The sequence below is a fragment of the Toxorhynchites rutilus genome, chromosome 3, assembly GCF_029784135.1.
Source record: "Toxorhynchites rutilus septentrionalis strain SRP chromosome 3, ASM2978413v1, whole genome shotgun sequence".
In the NCBI taxonomy this organism is placed as follows: domain Eukaryota; kingdom Metazoa; phylum Arthropoda; class Insecta; order Diptera; family Culicidae; genus Toxorhynchites; species Toxorhynchites rutilus.
This window is the reverse complement of record NC_073746.1, coordinates 49,957,918-49,977,965: the sequence shown is the minus strand read 5'-3', so window position 1 is coordinate 49,977,965 and position 20,048 is coordinate 49,957,918. Positions and strand designations below refer to the sequence as shown.

General features: G+C 37.3%; 1 protein-coding gene across 1 annotated transcript; it reads right to left on the bottom strand.

The window, feature by feature from the left end:
• Positions 1-7,576: 7,576 nt before the first annotated feature.
• Positions 7,577-9,774, bottom strand: LOC129776603 (trans-1,2-dihydrobenzene-1,2-diol dehydrogenase-like). The gene is made up of 3 exons (XM_055782337.1): positions 9,450-9,774; positions 8,847-9,385; positions 7,577-8,780 (listed from the first exon to the last, which is right to left on the bottom strand). The coding sequence occupies exons 1-3, from the start codon at positions 9,652-9,654 to the stop codon at positions 8,511-8,513; spliced, it is 1,014 nt and encodes a 337-aa protein (XP_055638312.1). The 5' UTR covers positions 9,655-9,774; the 3' UTR covers positions 7,577-8,510.
• Positions 9,775-20,048: the final 10,274 nt, after the last annotated feature.

Below are 20,048 nucleotides of genomic sequence, written 5' to 3'. Positions count from 1 at the left end.
ACTTGAACGCAGTCCTACGGCAAAATAAAAACCACATGTATTTGATGTTTTCGTCTTTTTTTTGACGTAGGATTACGTCTTTCGGGACCGTATTGAGGTACAAATTGAAAATCGAAAATCGAGCACATCGTGAAAATTGTCCAATTTCAAACGCTTATTACTCAGTCATTTCATGATGGATTGATGAATTTTTTGCGTCAATCGATTTCGGCACTCCATAACAATTTTTTATATTGATGAAAATAATGTATGTCATGAAACTAACTATCGAACAATTGAAAAATCTCAACCCCTTTCTTATCGGAAATACTCTCTTTTGATTGGTCGAAATTGACGACACATGCGGCGGTTCCCTAACAGAGACATTAAAATCAAGCAACCTGGAGGAAATCGGCATTGAAAATACATAAAAGAAGGGGGAGCTTCTGCTCCCACCGAAATATGTTCCCTAACAAAGACATCTAAACCAAGGTGCCTGGGGGAAATCGACATTGCAAATACGTGAAAGTAGGGGGAGCTTTTGTTCCCACCGAAAAGTGTTCCCTAACAGAGATATTAAAACCAAGGTACCCGGGTGAACTCGGCATGGAAAATATATGCAAGTCGGGGACATTTTTATATTGCATGTAAGATGAGTGATACGAGGTGTGTTCCCGCTCGAGAACGGGTCGTTCGTTTTAAGCTGTTTTGCTGTGTTCATTTTCACCAAAGGGAAGTTTATACTGCGAGAAAAATTAAAGTTTAAATTGATAATTGAAGAAATTAAAGAAAAATTGATAATTGTGTACGGTATTGGTAATTATCTTATACAGTGCGGATTCGATTATATACAGTTTCCGATTTCTTTTCACGGTATATAATCAAATCCCGTATATAATCGAGTCAAAAAACAGTTTTTTTATTCGTTTTTTATGCATATATTTTTGGTTTATTGAAAATAAAAGAAGAATTAAATTTTTGATTAATTCCCCTAAAGCCAGAAAACACCTTTCTCACATGAATATTTTTTTCCCAGAATCTCTCAGGAGATGATAGATGATCATATTTGATGAAAAAATCCTTCTACGTGTATGTTCGAATTACAACAATGACTGAGCTATAGTTTTTTTTTGCCTGTTGACATTTTGTTTTGTTTCGGACTCTGTTGCCTTAAACTGGCTCTACACTGAAAAGTACTAGACGTAAGCCAATTCTGTTGCCTTCATTTGAAAGATGAGAAAATTTAGTACAGGATATAGTAGTAGAACATCTGAATTAGTGAGATTAAGTAACATTTTGAAAGTGAAAATTGAAAAGTTAGTAATTTTCATCATATCTCGTTCCACTTCGGCATCTGATACACACCATCCAGAACTGTTTACCATCCTTCTATCATCATCACTCAGTAAACATTTGTGGAGTGAACAAACAATACCGAACAACCAAACAAAACGGAGTTTACCTATGTAATTTTTCCAACATATCCAAAATCAACAGATAGCCTAACGGAATCCTACGTCAACTATGCGGTCGTGTCTCAGACACAACCCTCCTGTGACTTTTATTCAATCTTTTTTTCGGAGAAGAAAGAAGATGTATGGCATGCGTAGTTCTGGAAACACGGGCATCGCCAGTTTAGCGGTCAGGTGGGTCGGGCACTCGGCTTATTCTCCCCCGTCTCAACAGCAGGCAGTCACCGCTTGGCTTTGGGCGATCTCTGATTATCCCGCGGACACTCATGGGCACACATGGGGTCGTTAAACGTATTATTGTGGTTATCGTTTGACTCGGCCTTCAGCCTATTTTTTATTATTATTATTTTATTTTATTTTTGATGAAGGAGGAGGATGTGTGATGCTACTAGTTTATAATGATAACCTTGTCGATAACGTCTGTTATCCTCTATTGAACCATCCCACCTTGTATGTACACACTTGGTGCGTTACTAGCTCTTACAGGCTGCAGCTTAAGTCAGAACCACATTTAGTGTCACAGAGCGTGTTGGGTGATTCCTCGGTTTTAGAAGCCACAAAGTCACAATCAACATCCGGAATGTGTTCGCGCACTTAGTTTTGTTCTCCACTTCAGATTCAGATTCTTTGATCCATTTTTGCAATAGGCAAAAATCGAAGATGAACCAAAACACGTGTAAGAAAAGCAGTTATCAAAAATTAACTGAACATTCAAAATAGCCGTACTTGTCAGCATAAGTAAGAGACATGAGTGCCAACATAATTCCACAAAAAAATCTAGAATCGAATATACGTAACCCGCGTAAATTCGAAAGTCGCGATGCTTTTTGAACAGACCTTGTATATAGATTGGGAACAAATAAAGCCATTCAAGCATTAATGCTCTTGTTTTCTGCTCTCTTCTTCTGTTTAGAGTTAGATTTCAACTATATTCCAATCCTAATTTACCGGCCCTTTTCCCGAAAATGGCCCAATCAAACATCTACCATAGTTGGCAGGTTATTGATCTATAAGGAGTTTCAGTACGTTTATTCAGCATATATCAGAAAATGGTTTTTATAGACTATTGACACAAAACGATTGGAGATTCCAGAAGAGAGACAGTTTGTTATTTTCTGATTGTATTTATTCATTTATAATCTTTTTGAATAACAAACTTGAATTCACTTTAACTTTCATTGGGATGAGTGAACACATAAGCAAACTCACTTCATGATTGTGTAAAAAGATACAAAATGAAAAAAATGTCTACTTAACATCGCTAGACGATGAGCACCGGTGCTGGGAAATTTGTGAAAAACTAAAATCAATGAAGGGGTGAAGCATCGGTCATAAGGCGAATCCAAGTGGGACATCTCAATAGGACTTTCAAGCGCGCTTTTCCCGACACCGTACCGCGGACTATTTACAGGCAAAAATGTTGTCTGGACTAAAAGCATTGCGGTAAAAGTTTTGTTTCTTGTCCTTTCCTTTCCTGCCCACCCTGTGTATATGTACCGAAAAGCTATAGTTATCGTTGTCGGGGAAAAAAGTTTTGCTTTTAACCTCGTATATCTCACCATTGTCATGCTGTCCATGGCAGGAAAACAATTACTGGACATATAGTGAAAAGTTTTCCAACGATTTTCTTTTTTCGGTAATGTTATTTTTATAATGCGTCGCAGGATACGAAAAGTCAGGGACGGGAAAATGAATTGCTTTGGAAACAGTATTGATTTCTCTTGTCATTATTGTATCCCTTCCCTTGTTATTATGAAAATACTTTTCTCAGCGGTAGCAACCATCGCAAATCAGACCCGTCGAGGCATTAGTGGAATAATTCAATCCTTTTTATCAGTCACCGAACATAAAAACACACCGTGGTATTTATTATGAATGGCTCGAGAAACGCTGCTGCAGTGTAACGATTGGGAGGTCGAGTCAGGTCCATTGGCTGCTTGGTTACTGATAACATATATTCCTTGGAAGGCAACTTACGGTAAGTGATTAAGTGGAAGGGTTATTGCATTAAGTGAAAAACAGATGCGGCATGGCAGAAGAAAGAGTGTTTGCGATCAATGCTGGACCTACTGAAGCTGGTAAAGCGATATGTCGTGAACCGTGGGAGAATTAAGTGATGGCACCGAAACACTTCAATTACTTAGCGGTGGTTTACGTTGATAGTGAAAATTATCTCTTGCGATATTATCTCTTAAGTTTCAGCTGTTCGAGACAATCTCACGAGAATAAAATATGTGTTATTCTTCTTGAAGTTAACCTGGTAACTGGTTTTAAATAGCCAAAATAAATTAACCAGCTTTGAAGTAAGCTTCAGTATTGATAGCTGCGCTGCAACTGAATTTGCTCAATAGCTTATCGAAAATAATTGGAACACCGTTCAAAGCAACTTAACAAATTGTAACGTTTGAATTTGAAGAACTGATTTAGTCGTCCGCTTCATTTTCTTTTCAGAGTGCAAATCCCAGTTTTTTTCCTATTCCGCACTCTAGATCTAATGTCAATCTGCCCCTGGAATGGAATATTTCAATAGTTTTCGATATGGTTCAATTCATTTTTTTCATATTTTCATACATTCATATTTTATCAAAGCACAATCACGAAGGAACTTGATGTATGATGTGAGCGAACAGAATTATTTTGCGAATGTACACAATACCGCAATGAACTGGATTATATAAAGCGAGAGAACTGTCACATGGTTTAACCTGTTGCCATGATGTTGAACTTACTTTTAATAAAACGTATACATGTATACGAAGTTTGGAAAAAAACCGTTAAAATTTTCGAACCTCAAGAGACACAGCACGGTCGCCATAAGATTGTGCAACAGATGAAAGTTTTTTTTTTATTAAGTAACGCAGCAATATTGAATAAGTTTATCACTATGAAAGGCTGTTTAAAGTTCGACGGAATTACATAAAACATGAAACGTGAAAATGACCAAAAACCGATGTATTTTGTTCGATTCTCTTCGAATTCATTGAAACGTTTCATACATAATAGAGCCATATAATTTAGATAAAACAAATATGAATGGTGTTAATTGCAAACAGAGTCTTAAAAAGTCACCCCATTGATTCTCAACTCAAATCTCAACTCAATAATGAATCTACTGCTCTTCATGTTGCACCTTATTGATGTTGATTCATTGTATTTCAGCTCTCTTTTCACGCTCAATAAGAAAATATCTCTTCCTTCGTGCATTCTCTTTTCGCTTAACGTTAATTTGTTTCATCATACACACTAAAGTGATGATTCGTGTAGAAAATCGAAAAAAGGGATATCGTATTTTGAACAAACATTTTTCTATGGGAAAAACTCCTGAACAATAATTGTAGTGGTTGACGAAATGTTATTCCACTTTTGCTCCTTCGAAAACAACAGTTTATTGGTGGTTTAGTGAATTCTAAATGGGCCGTACAAACACCGTAAATGTACCTCGCTCTGGAAGGCTAAAAGAGGCTACGAATCCATAAATCGTAAAACAAGTGCATCGACTCGTTTTGAACGATCGTAAAGTGAAGTTACGCGAGTTAAGGCAGGATTCTAGTCAAGAGATCTGAGAAAAAAAAATTGCTTCAAATTTCTGTAGTTTAGGCATTCAAGAAAATACCCTAGATAAGACTTATCGAAAATCCCATTTTTTACCGAGTTACAGCCCTTTTAGTGATGCGGTATCTAACCTGGTGCGGCCATAATAATGAACTTCAAACGCGTTTTTCTCGAAACTTATTTTTCCTAACTGGCTTACACGATATTTCAAGTTCTACTGAACCGATTCATGTCGAATTCATATGAATACAATCTGTATGCATCTCTCTATCGCCTCTAAAAACCATATTTTTTAAAAATTTTACCATTTTTAAAAAATCGGCAAACGTAAGAAAAAACGTTTTAAAATCGCATTTTGTTTTTCAAACGGCCGCCGTTTTGTCGAAAAATATTTTTTTAAATTGTTCGAGGTTCATGCGATAGCGGCATCTTCACTTATTTAGAATCTGTTCGTTTTTTTTACGCCATGTACGCCATGGCACAACTTTTTTTTGAACCCCCTCACTTTATCAGTTTGTAGCTATTCTAGATAATGAATATTTTTCTCCGTTTAATTTTCTGTTTTATTCTTAAAAGATAGATGAATAAATAATGATATAATGGATATAATGGTAAAAATACTGTTTGTTTTATTTCTACGGAGCTCGAAAGAACGTCCAAAATTCGATTCTCTACACTAGAATACCCCTTAACTGAGGCCGTAGGCATTTCAAAAGAAAGAGTGGTACACATCTTACACGACATTTTGAACATGAAAAAACTATCCGTGCGATGGGTGCCGCGTTTGCTGACCGTTGACCAAAAACAGCGGCGCTTTGATGATTCTACAGCCGGTTTGGCGTTGTTGAAGCGTAACAAGTGGACTTCTTTCGACGTTTTGCGACAATGGATGAAACGTGAATCCATTACCACCCTCTTGAGTCCAATAGGCAGTCTGCAGAGTGGCACTGAGGCTTATTTCGAAGAATTAGACGTTTCGACGACGACGTTTCGTATTATAGAAAGGGAATCGAATAGGAATAAATACAGCTTTGCCCAAAAAACAATTGTTTTCATTTAAAATTCCGGGACTTTTAAGCCCATGTAGTAGACATCAGCAACAGAATAGTCGACAGTAGTAGTAGCAAAAGCAAACGAGTTTAATTTTTCCTGACATGCAGAGTATACCGTCGCCACTGCTCTCGTTTTATCGATTTAACTTATATAGTCTGATATAGATGTAAAAACGTCAGTGGCTGTATTTAATGTGTTTAAAAGATGAGATGGATTACAAGTTCCTACATACTGCTTGCTTTTTTTTTACTTTATTTGTTAAAGAGATTTTCAGCCGAAGGCTGGTTCATTTCTGCTATTGACTGCTTGTTCTTATCAGAACAAGATTGAATCCATGAATCAACCATTCATTTTCAGCTGCTTCCATAAAACCGTGGCTCTTTTCATGACCCCTGATCCCTAAAGAATCGTTTCGATGCATTTTAGTGCAACAACTGCATTCTAAAGTAATAGCCGAAAAAAGAAAAAAAGCAGATTGATTTTTATAGTTCGTTCTCCGGGGGGCTAGTGTGAATTCAGGAGGGGTTTTAAATTTATTGGTTGGTGACTTTCCGACCAATCGTTAAACTTCCGCGAAGTTGTGCATTGTTTCCGGGTAAAAGTGGCGTCAAATTACAACACATTACAAGCAGTGTTGCCACACGAACATATTTATCTGGAAAGGTACCGATTTTTTTGTTTTTTTTTTTTTGCACAGATTCTGTACGGTACAGGTTACAGATTTTGGTCAAAGAGTACAGATTGGTACAGATTTTTTCGCGTGTTAAATTTATCTTTTTTTTTTTGCTTGATGTTATTGCTTGAAATCATCAAAGATGCATCTCTTGGTATGAATGAAAACAAAACAAAACGTATCTGTGAAACTTGATGTGAATAACAGATCTGTGCTTCATGCATGCTTCTGTTGTTGTCCCGCTCTCTCTCTCTCTCTCTCTCTCTCTCTCTCTCTCTTCCAGTGTTGTATTAGAAGCGTTTCCAGGATTCTACGACAGGAATTTACAAGATTTGGAGAACGAATTCGGTGAGTAAATCAGATTTTTCTCTACAATAAATATTTTTACCCCTTCTGGTACAAATCAAATCGTGGCAACAATGATTGCAAGCCGGATGGCCGGCTTTCTAAGGAAAAACTTCCAGTTTAGTATACGAGTTGTTGTTTTTGAACTATCATTCCTTGCTATCTTTGTTCGCTTTACTTTATGCTGGTACGGATGTTGCTGTCGTCTGAGATAATTATTGATGATCGATTACCATGAGGACTTGTGTTTAATTACCATGAGGACATGTATTGTATTGAGTATCGTTAAAGTACATTTTAATGAGAAAGAAATCAAAAAAATATATTTTTTAGGTCTTATTAGAGTTAATCCTCTGAAGTCAGGATTACTTAGTTTTCGCTTTTGTGATGCAACCAACGCATTGAAAAAGTAGTCAACTAAAATTTGAAATAGAATTCTTACATACATAGTGCCGAAAAGAAATTATAGAGAATCGGAGTATCGTATGGGCATTTCTGTGTAAAATTACTCTCTGAAGTCATGTTAACAGATGTTACTATTTTGTTTTTTTCTTTGTCTTTATTATACAGATTTTCAGCCTTAGACTGGTTCATCATGAGAGAATAACCTAAGATTGTTATTCACCATTGTACTATGAGGGGTTGCCACTGAACACAGACGGACAAAAATGTTTTCTGGAACAATGAATATACTGGAACGTATGTCCATCTATTGTTGACAAATCATAGAACAAATTTAATTTGTTTTGTTTTTGACAACATTAATGTTCAAGAGTTGGAAACCGCAAAATGTCAGGTGTTGTCATGTCACAAAAGTATTTGACTGATATTAAAAATTATTAAAAAATCTTCAACTGATTATTCTTGTAGGAAATTTTCTCAATTTTACTTAGTAATCGTTCACTTTTTGGAACTCGTGTAGAAAGTATTCATTAATTGTAACATATTAGTGTTGAAATGTAGTGAAATAAAAGATCAGAATGTGTTCTTAATGAAGTGCGTTTTCCTGACAAAATGCAGAATATTTTACACTCTTTCAAATTTTATGACAAAAAACAGCACCTGCTACACCCAATAAATAAGAAATTATTGGAGGAAAATTAGTGTAGGTCAGTTTTTTTTATTGTTATCCGCTTGAAATCCCGTAGTTTTTATAAGTTCTATTTTTTGTCTGATAAACCGTGGCGACTGAGTGTACTCTTTCATATGTGAACGCACTCATACACAACTCAAACATTTTGTTTTAATATGTGTTTCAGTATTTTAATTTCTGATTGTGTCGCCCACCGCGAGGCAATGTCCAAACAAAAAAAGTAAACATATATTGTAAATTACATAGTAGCATTGCAATCAAACCTTAAAATAAAAACTACACCACCGACAGCATCTCGCCCACGCGCAATTTGTGAATGTGCCTCCGGGCCAAGGTCCGATGATTACACTTTGAAATGTGCATCCTCAGGGAACTGAACGCCAATTTGCCTCCTTATCTCATCCTGTATGCGGGCAATCAGCGTACTTTCGCTATGCGGCACCACAGCAGATTCCAGCAGCCCGGCGTTAATGCATCGACGGGTTTCCTCTGCCTCGAAGCGAAGCCCGCAGCTATTTTGATAGTTGAAAGTGTGCGGAGCTTTCGGAAGAGTGAACTCTTTTTTCGATCCATCAATGTCTGTCAGCGAGACGGGGCACCAGAAATCGTGCAGCTAGCGGAAAATTAAAGCATTTCGCGTATTTCATGAAATAATGATTTCTCCACGAGCTAAACTCACCGTCATTGTCCCTTTGGTTCCACGGATCTCTGCCCTATTTGCAAGTTGTTCTAGGGCACTGCATTTCATCGTTGCGATCCCGCCATTGGGAAAGTGCAGTTGTGCCTCCATTTCGACATCAACTCGCTCCTCGTTCAATTTTCCTTTTGCTATGATTTTATCTGGTTCCATCCCGAATGCCCACAGAGAAACCTGTATCGTGTAAACACCCAAGTCAAGCACCGTACCTCCCCCAAGGTCCTTTAGTCGCAAACGATCCACTTCAACCAGAGGGAACCCAAATTCCACATCGACAGCCTTTATTTCTCCCAGCTCACCGGCGTCGATGCGGTTCTTCAAATGAATGTACGATGGGAAAAATCTCGACCAAATCGCCTCCATCAGGAACAATCGCTTCCTTCTGGCATGGGCCATCAAACTCTTGGATTGACCTTCGTTCATACAGAGAGGTTTCTCGCAGAGCACATGCTTGCCGTGGTCAAGCATCAGTGTTCCGATTTCGTAGTGCTTAGTGTTAATTGCTCCGATGTACACCGCGTCTAATGCATATGTAAATCAGCTGTTCAGATATTCATCATCATATCAAATCAACACATTACTCACCAACATTCGGATCTTTAGCAAGGGACTCGTATCCTTCGTAAAATTTGATAATCCCGTGCAGTTGGGCAAACTTTTGGGCACTCTCCGAATTGCGAGCACTGATGGCCATCACTTGATGATCCTCCTTGGGCAGGGTAGCCACAGCGGTAGTGAAATCGTGGGAGATCTTACCCGCACCAACAATTCCCCAACGAAGAGGTGCCATTCTGAACGTTGCGATTCACCAGTTCGGGATGACTGAACCGATACGGAAGCGACACTCAGTAGTCATCGACGCTACGGTGTGTATAATGTGTACTCATATATGGGAATGAAAATAGTTGTGTTCAATGCGATCTGAAAGCCAATGCGATATGGTTGAATAAATACAGAGGGCTCACCGCTTGAAATGTGTGATGTGGTGTTTATTAGCACCGATAAGAAACAGGTGACCGGTGATAGTATTTGAGGAGAGTAAAACAAATAGTTAGTAATAGTTGATACTTAGTTGAGTGGTTGGCCATTATAAAATAAACAGTGGGTGTCGAATGTTATGATAACGCTATGACAGAAGCCTCTTTTCTATAGCAAACTTACCTAGAAATGAATGTGATGTAATTGCAGTTATGACCTAGTGCTGACCTTTGTATGCAGTTATATGAGCAAATGTGGAAAAAATCGAACAAACTTGAAATTGATCAATTAAATTTCAATTGAACTTGAAAAAAATATTAGGTCTAATTGGGAATTTTCGTTCACGTTTAAGCTTTTCGAGGTTTTGATCCAGCACGCTTCTAATTCCTATAAAGTTACGGCTGTTTAAATTATTACTTCTCCTTCATTTTTTGTATAACTAGTTGACCCGGCAAATTTCGTCCCGCCCAAAATTTGATTTTTTTTATCAATACCTTCAAACATTCACGTTTTCTTACTAAGCGCAAGTTCATGAGCCCAATCGCAGAACTGTTCATTGATTGATATTCTAATCGACCCCGTTGAATTTACCTTTTACTTAAAAAAATCCTAGTACTTCTATCAAAACTCATCATTATAATATGTCTAACCACCGTTAAAACATTTATTGCACCCTAAAACCTCCAGATGCCAAATTTCGTTCCATTTGCTTGATTTATTCTCGAGTAATGTAGGAATTTGTGTCTCATTTCTCAAAAAAAAATTTTTTTCTAAATTCAAAAATTTCAATGAGTAGCGAAATTGTAACCATTCAAGAAAAGTTATATGAAAATGGGATCTTCTTGCGATTCTATATGACAAAGTATGTACAAGGTTTTATCCTAAGAGCAATTCCAAATGAAATCGACAAACGACAAAACATGAGGATTTTTTATTCGAATAAAAGCTTGTATTCTATTTGGATTGGAAAAAATATGAGTTTTCCACAGCATTTGGGAGTTTTTTTTACTCAAGCATAACTTTTGAAAAGGTTGTATCGATTTTGGTAATAAAGATCTTTGATAAATGATATCTAAATAACTATAAGTCGTACTAAAATAGTGTCTTAGAAAGAGTTATAGAGTACAGATGTTTTAACGTGGAAAAAATATACACTGAGAAAAAAATAGAACTTTTTTTTTATTTGCAAAAAAAAACTTGATTTTACAATATCTAAAATATATGTTTTCATTTTTTTCATATCAAATAGATGTCATGTAGAAAATTTTAAAAATCAATCCAAGATGGTAAAACTATTTTTGACGAACTTTGTGGAACACCGAATTTTTATGAATTTTCGAAACTTCGAATCTTTGTATGCTAACAATAATTTTTAGTCTCAAATTATGAATTCTTATGTGATTGAAAACATAAAATGTCTTCATCAATCTCCTCTCGCAACAATTCTAGAGATATTTTTAAAAAAATATTTCCAATTTATTGTCTTTTTTATAGTAAACTAGCTGACCCGGCAAACTTCGTCCCGCCCAAAATTTATGTTTTGTTATCACATCAACGTTTTCTTACTAAGCGCACGTTCATGGGTCCAATCGCAGAACTGTTCATTGATTGATCTTCTAATCTACCCTTTAAATTTATTTTTCACTATAAAATTTCAGTACTTCTACCAAAACTCGATATCAGATTATTTTCAGACACAATTCTCGTGCAAGGTTTTTCATTCACTTGCAAATAACATGTTTCTCCTTTACATGGAACAAATGTTTGATACAGAAAATATGATAGAATGAAGACGGCCTGTGGCACTACGCCATCCAAAATTGAACTTTCCCACAGATCTCCTCCAACACTTAAATTACAAATGTTTCATCTCATTTCACACTTGGTGAAATTCAATTATCCGAGATCCCAAACCCTCTTTAACCACAGGTCATAAATTGTTTATCACCCACCAAACAATTTATGACCGCAGAAACAACATTCCCACCAAAGAAGTAAACATGATACTTGAACCGTGTGTACAATTCGTCGCACGACGCAAGCGTCAGTGTTTTATTTCAATGACCCACTTGAGACATGCTTGTGCGTGCAAGGCGGAAACCCAATTGCAAGCACAAGAACATTTCTCCGTCCTCGTTCTATCTCTTTCACTTTCTACTTGTATCATTTCCCTGTGCGATGCTCCGCCCAGTAAATTACGTTACGGTTTGTGTAGAGTTAAGAAAATAAGTGTAAACTAGTATTTAAGCAGAAAACATGGAAATAAACAGCAATCTTTATTTGACAGTCAAACACAGAGTTTCATTCAATTTGTTACATGGCGACCGTGACACCGAGTCACGAGTGAACCGACAGATCCGATGCTGTTATCGCGTATTAAAGTGAATTTAAACGCAGAGTTTAGAGCCTACTGAGCAGAGGCAATGGTGAACTGCAAAGTTTTAAGCCTTTTAAAAACAAGAAGAAGAAGAAGCCTACTGTTGTGTTGTGTTGTGTGTGTTAGGTCCCAACCAACCGGGTACGGTGTGAATATGAATCATTTAAGCTAAGAAAAATTCGCTAAATGAACTTTTAAACCGACCGGACGCAGTGCAAGTGTGAATAAATTGAGTAACGAAACATTCAGTGAAAAGATGGTGAAAGTGGAAATCACCAAAGTGGGGAAGAAATTGGACCCCAGCGGAAACTATTGAAGCCGTTTACGAAAAATTAGAATCGCAGACACAAGTGAAATCGTGAAGCCGACAGTAGCCACCTGGCCAACCAGGATAAATAACATTCGCAAGTTAAGCAGTATTCTGCAAAAATGGTCATCGATTTGGACCCAACTGGACACTCCTAGAAGGATCCGACGGAAGCAGCAATTTCCTGTAAATCAAGAACTGCAAAAACCGACTCTACCACCCCGGCCGGACCCAGCCAAGAAGCCTTTAAGCCAGAGAAACCAGCCAGAGAAGACCCGGAAAGCACGAGCCAGCAAGCCGACAAGTAAGTCAACCAGCAGCAGGAAGTCGAAAACAAAAGCAAATGTATAAAATATAATTCGGTCAAATGGAGGACCCAATCCCCCAGGAAATTTGGGATCTAATCGACGAGTTTTTAGCAACCGTCGAACTGAGAAATTAGTAGGGAACTTTGAATTTTTTTTTGTTATATATTTCTTTCTATTCAACTATTCAGGCTATTCAGCACCAAACCAGTCTCGAACACGGGCGATGCCCAAGTGCAAATACTTAATCATTTAGAAAACCACAGCACTGTACACGAGGCCCAAGGAGCCATTATATGTATCATTTTAGCGATAGTAATCTTATTATTGATTTCAAGACTATACAAAGCATACAAAGCGTGCATGAGCGCACACGCAATGCAAGCTGTGAAAGCTCAAGTAGCTGCAGCGGAAACAATTTAAAAATAACAAAAAAAAAGAAGAAGTAAATTATGAATAAAGCTAAATTCTCATGAGGTGCTAGTTGAAGACGGTAATATAAAGTAATAAAAAAAAACAATTTTCTTTTCTACTCTCTTTTCCGCTAAATAATTTTTTTTTTTTTTTTGTTGTCGAACACTCCCCTCTTTTGGTGCTCCAGATGCTAGACGTAAGTCGTTGAATGGAGGAAATTGAGAACACAATTCAAAGTAACCTACAGAAGTTAAAACTATTGCATTTAGCCGCCCAGCAAGAGCTGGTAAAAAAGCTAAGAAAATCAACGCGAGCAAAACGTCTGACTGAGGCTGAAGCACTTGTCAGACACATTAAAAAGTTAACATCAACCCTACTAGGCGCGACTCATAACACGGACATCATTAAAACCATAGCAAAGGCAAAGGAGTTACTAAACCATATTAAGACGACGATAGAGAAGGGCCAAACAAGAACTTTTAAGGAAGTTGTCCTCGCTGTCATTTTTTGTCTTAGGTAATCTAACCTTAAACCTAAGATGGCGGGTATCCTGGAAATAATTAAGACGACATCGTCGCTAGTTCCACACTTCGACGGAAATGCCGATAAATTAAAATCATTCGTAGATGCGTTAAACCTGGTGAAAACTTTGGAAACACCAGAGACTAAAAGCACGATAATTAACGTCATTCTAACTAAATTAGAAGGCAGAGCAAGAAATGTCTTTGCCGAAACACCAGCAACTATTGGCGAAATTATAAAGGTTCTCCAAAGCAAAATTACGAGTAGCCCACCAGAGCAAGTCATAGCAAAAATGGCTAACCTGAAACAAACCGGCGGGATAGAACATTTCTGCCTAGAGCTAGAAAAACTGGTTTTCAGTTTGGAAACCGCGTATTCCGCCAAACAGATTCCCCCACTAGTGGCAAAAATTATGGCCAATAAAGAGGGCATTAAATTTTTAGCTCGGGGTCTGAAAAACGAAAAGGCCTCGATTATAATATCAGCGGGAAATTTTGCCTCATACTCCGACGCCATGACTAAGGCGTTGGAGGACAATTTGAACGGTACGAGCGCGTCCATCTTTACGTACGCGCAAAATCACCGAAACGGGCAACGTTTTTATAACAACATACCCAATCATAACAACAACACATTCCGCAACAACGCTTTCGCCAACCGAGGCAGAAATTACAGCAATCAAAATCAAATAAGGAACAACCACCAAGGCCGACAACAATTTCGAGGCCAGTTCTCGAACAACAACGTGCAACGTTTTAATAACAACCCGCAGCCAAATTACTCTAGGTCAAATTTCAGGGGCAACCAAACTAGAGGCAATGGCCGGAATTTTTATAACCAGCCACAACGATACATTGGCTTGGCGGAAAACTTAGGAAATCCATCGACGAACCTCCACGTCGAATCGGATTTGAACACGGAGGAAAACCAAAACTAAATATTTTTCATTGCAATATAACTTGTTCAATGTTTGTGACGGTTAAGCTACACATGTGCACAAAACCATGCACACGGGAGTCGATATCTCAATCATCAAAGAAAACACAATATATCGCACTTTAGTAAACACGGATAAAAACTGCACCATTAGCGGGGTAACAGAAGGAAGAATAAATACAATTGGACAAACAGAAACCACTATATCAATAGACGACATTCAAGTACCCATAGAATTTCAAGTAGTAGCTCGCGAATTCCCCATCAAAGCTGATGGCATTTTGGGTCGAGACTTTCTAACCAAATTTAAGTGCAATATTTGTCTAAACTCATGGATGTTATCTTTCACATACAAAAATCACACTCTAGAAATACCAATTCAAGACACTTGGGATGATCATTTCATCATTCCACCTAGATGTCAAATCGTTAAGGAAATCAAAATACCGAACCTTAAAAAGGACGCAGTTATAATTTCTCAAGAAATTAAACCTGGTGTATTTTGTGCCAATACCATTGTTAACCCTAACAAACAATTCATCAAAATTATCAACACTAATACAAACGAATCAACAATCCCTAAAAACATTCTACCTTCAACCTTACCACTCGAAAACTTCACAACTAAACACACCAGTAATAACACCAACAAAAACCCTGAACGCATAAACAAACTAATCAAAGAACTAAATCTAGAAAACACTCCCCCAGAAGTTAAGGCCAAATTATTAAACCTTTGCAAAAGTTATAACGAAATATTCGCTCTTGAAGGAGACTTTCTCACCACCAATAATTTTTACAAACAAAACATTCCACTTAATGATCCAAATCCCGTGTACATCAAAAACTATCGCACACCAGAGGCACAAATTTCTGGAATTAATAACCAAATAACAACCATGCTCGAAAATGAAATTATTCAGCATTCAACTTCCCCGTACAATTCACCCATACTTTTGGTACCAAAAAAATCAAATTCAGAAGACAAAAAGTGGAGACTAGTGATAGACTTCCGACAACTTAATAAAAAAATCGCACCAGACAAATTTCCACTACCCAGGATAGACGAAATTCTTGACCAACTAGGAAGAGCAAAATTCCTCACAACCCTAGACCTTATGTCAGGTTTTCACCAAATAGAACTTAACGAAAATTCGAAACAATTCACAGCTTTCTCAACATCCAACGGACATTATGAATTTAACAGACTACCTTTCGGGCTAAACATATCACCAAATAGTTTTCAGAGAATGATGACTATAGCACTCGTAGGATGTTCCACTAATCATCACATAAACAATTTAGAAAAAGTTGTTAAACAATTACACAAATTCAATCTAAAATTGAACCCAAAAAAATGTTCATTTTTCAGACCTGACGTTACCTATTTAGGACACAACATTTCTGCATCTGGAATTCAACCAGATAAATCGAAATTTGCAGTAGTTCTCAACTACCCAGTACCCACATCATCAGATGAGGTACGCAGATTTGTTGCCTTTTGTAACTACTACAGGAGGTTCATAAAAAATTTTGCAGAGATCGCTCACCCATTGAACAAGTTACTCAGAAAAAACGTTATTTTTGAATGGAAACCAGAATGTCAAAAGGTATTCGAAACGCTGAAATCAGCCCTGTTATCACCGACAATCCTTAAATTCCCTGATTTCACAAAGGAATTTACATTAATAACCGACGCATCAAAGGTAGCGTGCGGAGCAATATTAGCCCAAAATCACGACGGGCTAATATTGCTCCGCACGCTACCTTTGATGTGTCGGTTATTAATGTAAATTCCTTTGTGAAATCAGGGAATTTAAGGATTGTCGGTGATAACAGGGCTTGACATTCTGGTTTCCATTCAAAAATAACGTTTTTTCTGAATAACTTGTTCAATGGGTGAGCGATCTCTGCAAAATTTTTTATGAACCCAGGCCCTAAATCGGACAATTCCTTTCTCGAGTTTTGCTCTTATCAACACATTCGGCGATTCATTTTTATTTATATAGATGAAAGACGATATAGGAGTGCGTTTTATCAAATCCATTTCCACTTTCGAACCAAGATCAATTTCGTTAGCGCGAACATCAAATGGACTAACAACGCTTGTCAATATGTAATTGTAGAACATATGCGAATAGAATTTTTCGAATTTTCCCATTTTCCTTCAGAGTTTTCCGAAAATTTTCAATTGTCGTGTTTGGTTAGAATATGTTTGGTTGAAAAATGTGTATTATTTTTATGGAACTCCCTCTCCATTCAAGAGGAGGGAGGGGTGTCGTACCATCATAGAAACATTTCTCGTACCCAAAACCCTCACATTCCAAATTTGGCTCCGTTTGCCTGATTGATTTTCGAGTAATGCAGCCTCCACCTTAGGGAGGGGAAGGAGTGTGAAACCACCATTGAAAAATTTAATGTCTTCTGAAACCTCCATACACCAAATTTGGTTCCTTTAGCTTGAATATTTCTCGAGTAATGCACAAATTTGTGTTTCATTTGTATGGCAGCCTCCCCTTAGAGAGGAAGGAGTGTCAAACCACCGTAGAAACGTTTATCGATCCCTAAAACCTCTATATGCCAAATTTGGTTTTGTTTGCTTGATCAGTTCGTGAGTGAGTGAGATTTTTTGTAGATCCAGCAAACGAAACCAAATTTGGCATATAGAGGTTTTAGGGATCGATAAACGTTTCTACGGTGGTTTGACACTCCTTCCTCTCTAAGGGGAGGCTGCCATACAAATGAAACACAAATATCTGCATTACTCGGGAATTAATCAAGCAAACGAAACCAAAGTTGACATGTGGAAGTTTTAGGACCCAACAAATGTTTCTATGGTGGTTAGACACTCCTCCTCCTCTCTAAGGGGGAGGGCTTCCATACAAATGAAACACAAATTTGTGCATTACTCGGGCATTAATCAAGCAAACGGAACCAAAGTTGTCATGTGTCGGTTTTAGGGTGCAATCAATGATGGTTAGACATTCTTCCCCCCTCTCTAAGGGGAGGATGCCATACAAATGAAGCATAAATTTCTACATTACTCGATAACTAAGCAAGCGAATAAATTGAAACGCATAAAGCTTCTGGTAAACAAATGTGCTGTAAAACTTTGATTGCGTTTTTCTCAGTTGCAGATTTTGGAACATGGGACAACTATGCGTAGAACGGCAGGTTGGGTTAATACAAAACGTAGCGATATTTAAATTATTTTTTTCATCTCAATACAAACTTACCTGTATTTTGCAGATCATGCCGTTCATCTCTATATACAGCCATTCCATGTCAAACCGATATACCTAGTACTTCTCAGATTTACGTTAAAAGTGGCATATTTGTGTATCGCAGAAATTTGTTTTTCATTCGTATGGCACCCCCCCTAGAGAGGGGGGAGGAGTGTCCAACTCTCATAGAAATATTTATTGCACCCTAAAACCTCTACATGCCAAATTTTGGTTTCGTTTGCTGGATCTACAAAAAATACATGGTTGGACAATTATGTCTAGAATATCAATATGGGACAATTGAGCTTGATGTTGTTTTTTTAAAAAACACTGGGAACAAACAATAACTTTTTTTTGGTTTTTTCCGGAAGATTAGGCATAACAACATCGTTTTATGAAGAAAAGTGAAAATTGTCGAAAAGTAACATGGGACAACTATGCGTATAACGGCAGCACAAGTCATCAAATGTTTTTCAACGTAACTCATAAACATATATTTTTACCATAATGATGTATTTGGAAAAGTTGTTGGAAATTATGAGCAAATTGATGCAATTTCATGAACATGACGGCATTACACGACAAACATATTAGGGACTATCTATATATATAAAAATGGATTTCTGTCTGTCTGTCTGTCTGTCTGTCTGTCTGTCTGATTATTATGGACTAGGAAACTACTGAACCGACCGACATGAAAATTGGTATGTAGGGGTTTTTGGGGTCGGGGAAGGTTCTTATGATAGTTCGAGACCCCTCCCCGCTCCCTAAGGGGGGGGCGGGGGCTGCCATACAAATGAAACACAAATTTCTACATTACTCGATAACTAAGCAAGCGAATAAATTGAAACGCATAAAGCTTCTGGTAGACAAATGTGCTGTAAAACTTTGATTGCGTTTTTCTCAGTTGCTGATTTTGGAACATGGGACAACTATGCGTAGAACGGCAGGTTGGGTTAATACAAAACGAAGCGATATTTAAATTATTTTTTTCATCTCAATACAAACTTACCTGTATTTTGCAGATCATGCCGTTCATCTCTATATACAGCCATTCCATGTCGAACCGATGTACCTAGTGCTTCTCAGATTTACGTTAAAAGTGGCATGTTTGTGTTTCGCTTTATCGCAAAAATATTAGACCCATATTTTTTAATTATTTTTATTAGGGTAAACTTTTGAACTACTGGACCGATTCAGATGAACGATACATTAAGTTATAGCCAATTACTCAGTCTTTATTGAAAAAATATTACGCTTGCCAAAAATTTAATTTTGTTTTCGTAATTATTGGTTTATTGTATTTGATTGTATTTGTTTTCTGTTGTTTTCATGGCTTTGGACTAGAGGACGCTATATTTTTTATATTTTTTCTTGAAAGCTGAGGATTTTTTTACATAACATATCCAAAAATATTAGATGTGATTTTTTTCGTTTTCAAGTTATGAGTTTTCAAATTTAACCGTTGATTAAAAATAACAAATTTTTTCCTCTTTTTCCAAAAAATTAAAACCATGAAAACACAAAAAATAAAATAAATCAATAGTTGCGAACACAAAATCCAACTTTCATCAAGTGTAATATAATTTTGGGGAAAGGAACTGAGGAAAAATAATAGTGATAGCATATGTATTTTTTTTACGACGGTCCATCAAATTATTCAGTGATCTAGTACAATATCATTTAGCAGAACAGTGGATTTCCTCGGTTGTTCCAGAGGAAGACACCAGCATACTTCACTACGAACTTCACTCTTCTATTCAGAACCATCTTCCCGCCAAACATTCCGACTGAGAGACCCTTTAATTAAAATATAGTTTTGAGCGCCCTTCAGAATTGTTGTACAACATTCTTCGCAGTAATAAAGTGCATTTCAGCTGCACCCGGGTTATGCCGTGTAATTGATAACAAGCAACAGAACCTAGGAGTGTGACAACGGAGGACTAAAGTGCACTTCAGCGTTTCCAATTTGGCGTTGCTTTCAACCCTTCACCAAGATCTGCCGCCCCAACCTTCCTTCTCGCAGAGTGGTATCGAAGACGACACAATGGGGGAACGAAGCGCCTGGGGAAGAAAGTAAATTGTATCAAACGCATTAAAACAATTTGCAATAAAATTAAA

What these genes read in the sequence shown, in the direction of transcription:
- LOC129776603 (XM_055782337.1), bottom strand. Translation starts at nt 9,654, where the DNA reads ATGGCACCTCTTCGTTGGGGAATTGTTGGTGCGGGTAAGATCTCCCAC. An exon ending in TGCTAAAGATCCGAATGTTG is followed by an intron (nt 9,386 to 9,449) that starts GTGAGTAATGTG and finishes CATATGCATTAG; the next exon opens with ACGCGGTGTACATCGGAGCA. An exon ending in GAACCAAAGGGACAATGACG is followed by an intron (nt 8,781 to 8,846) that starts GTGAGTTTAGCT and finishes ATTTTCCGCTAG; the next exon opens with CTGCACGATTTCTGGTGCCC.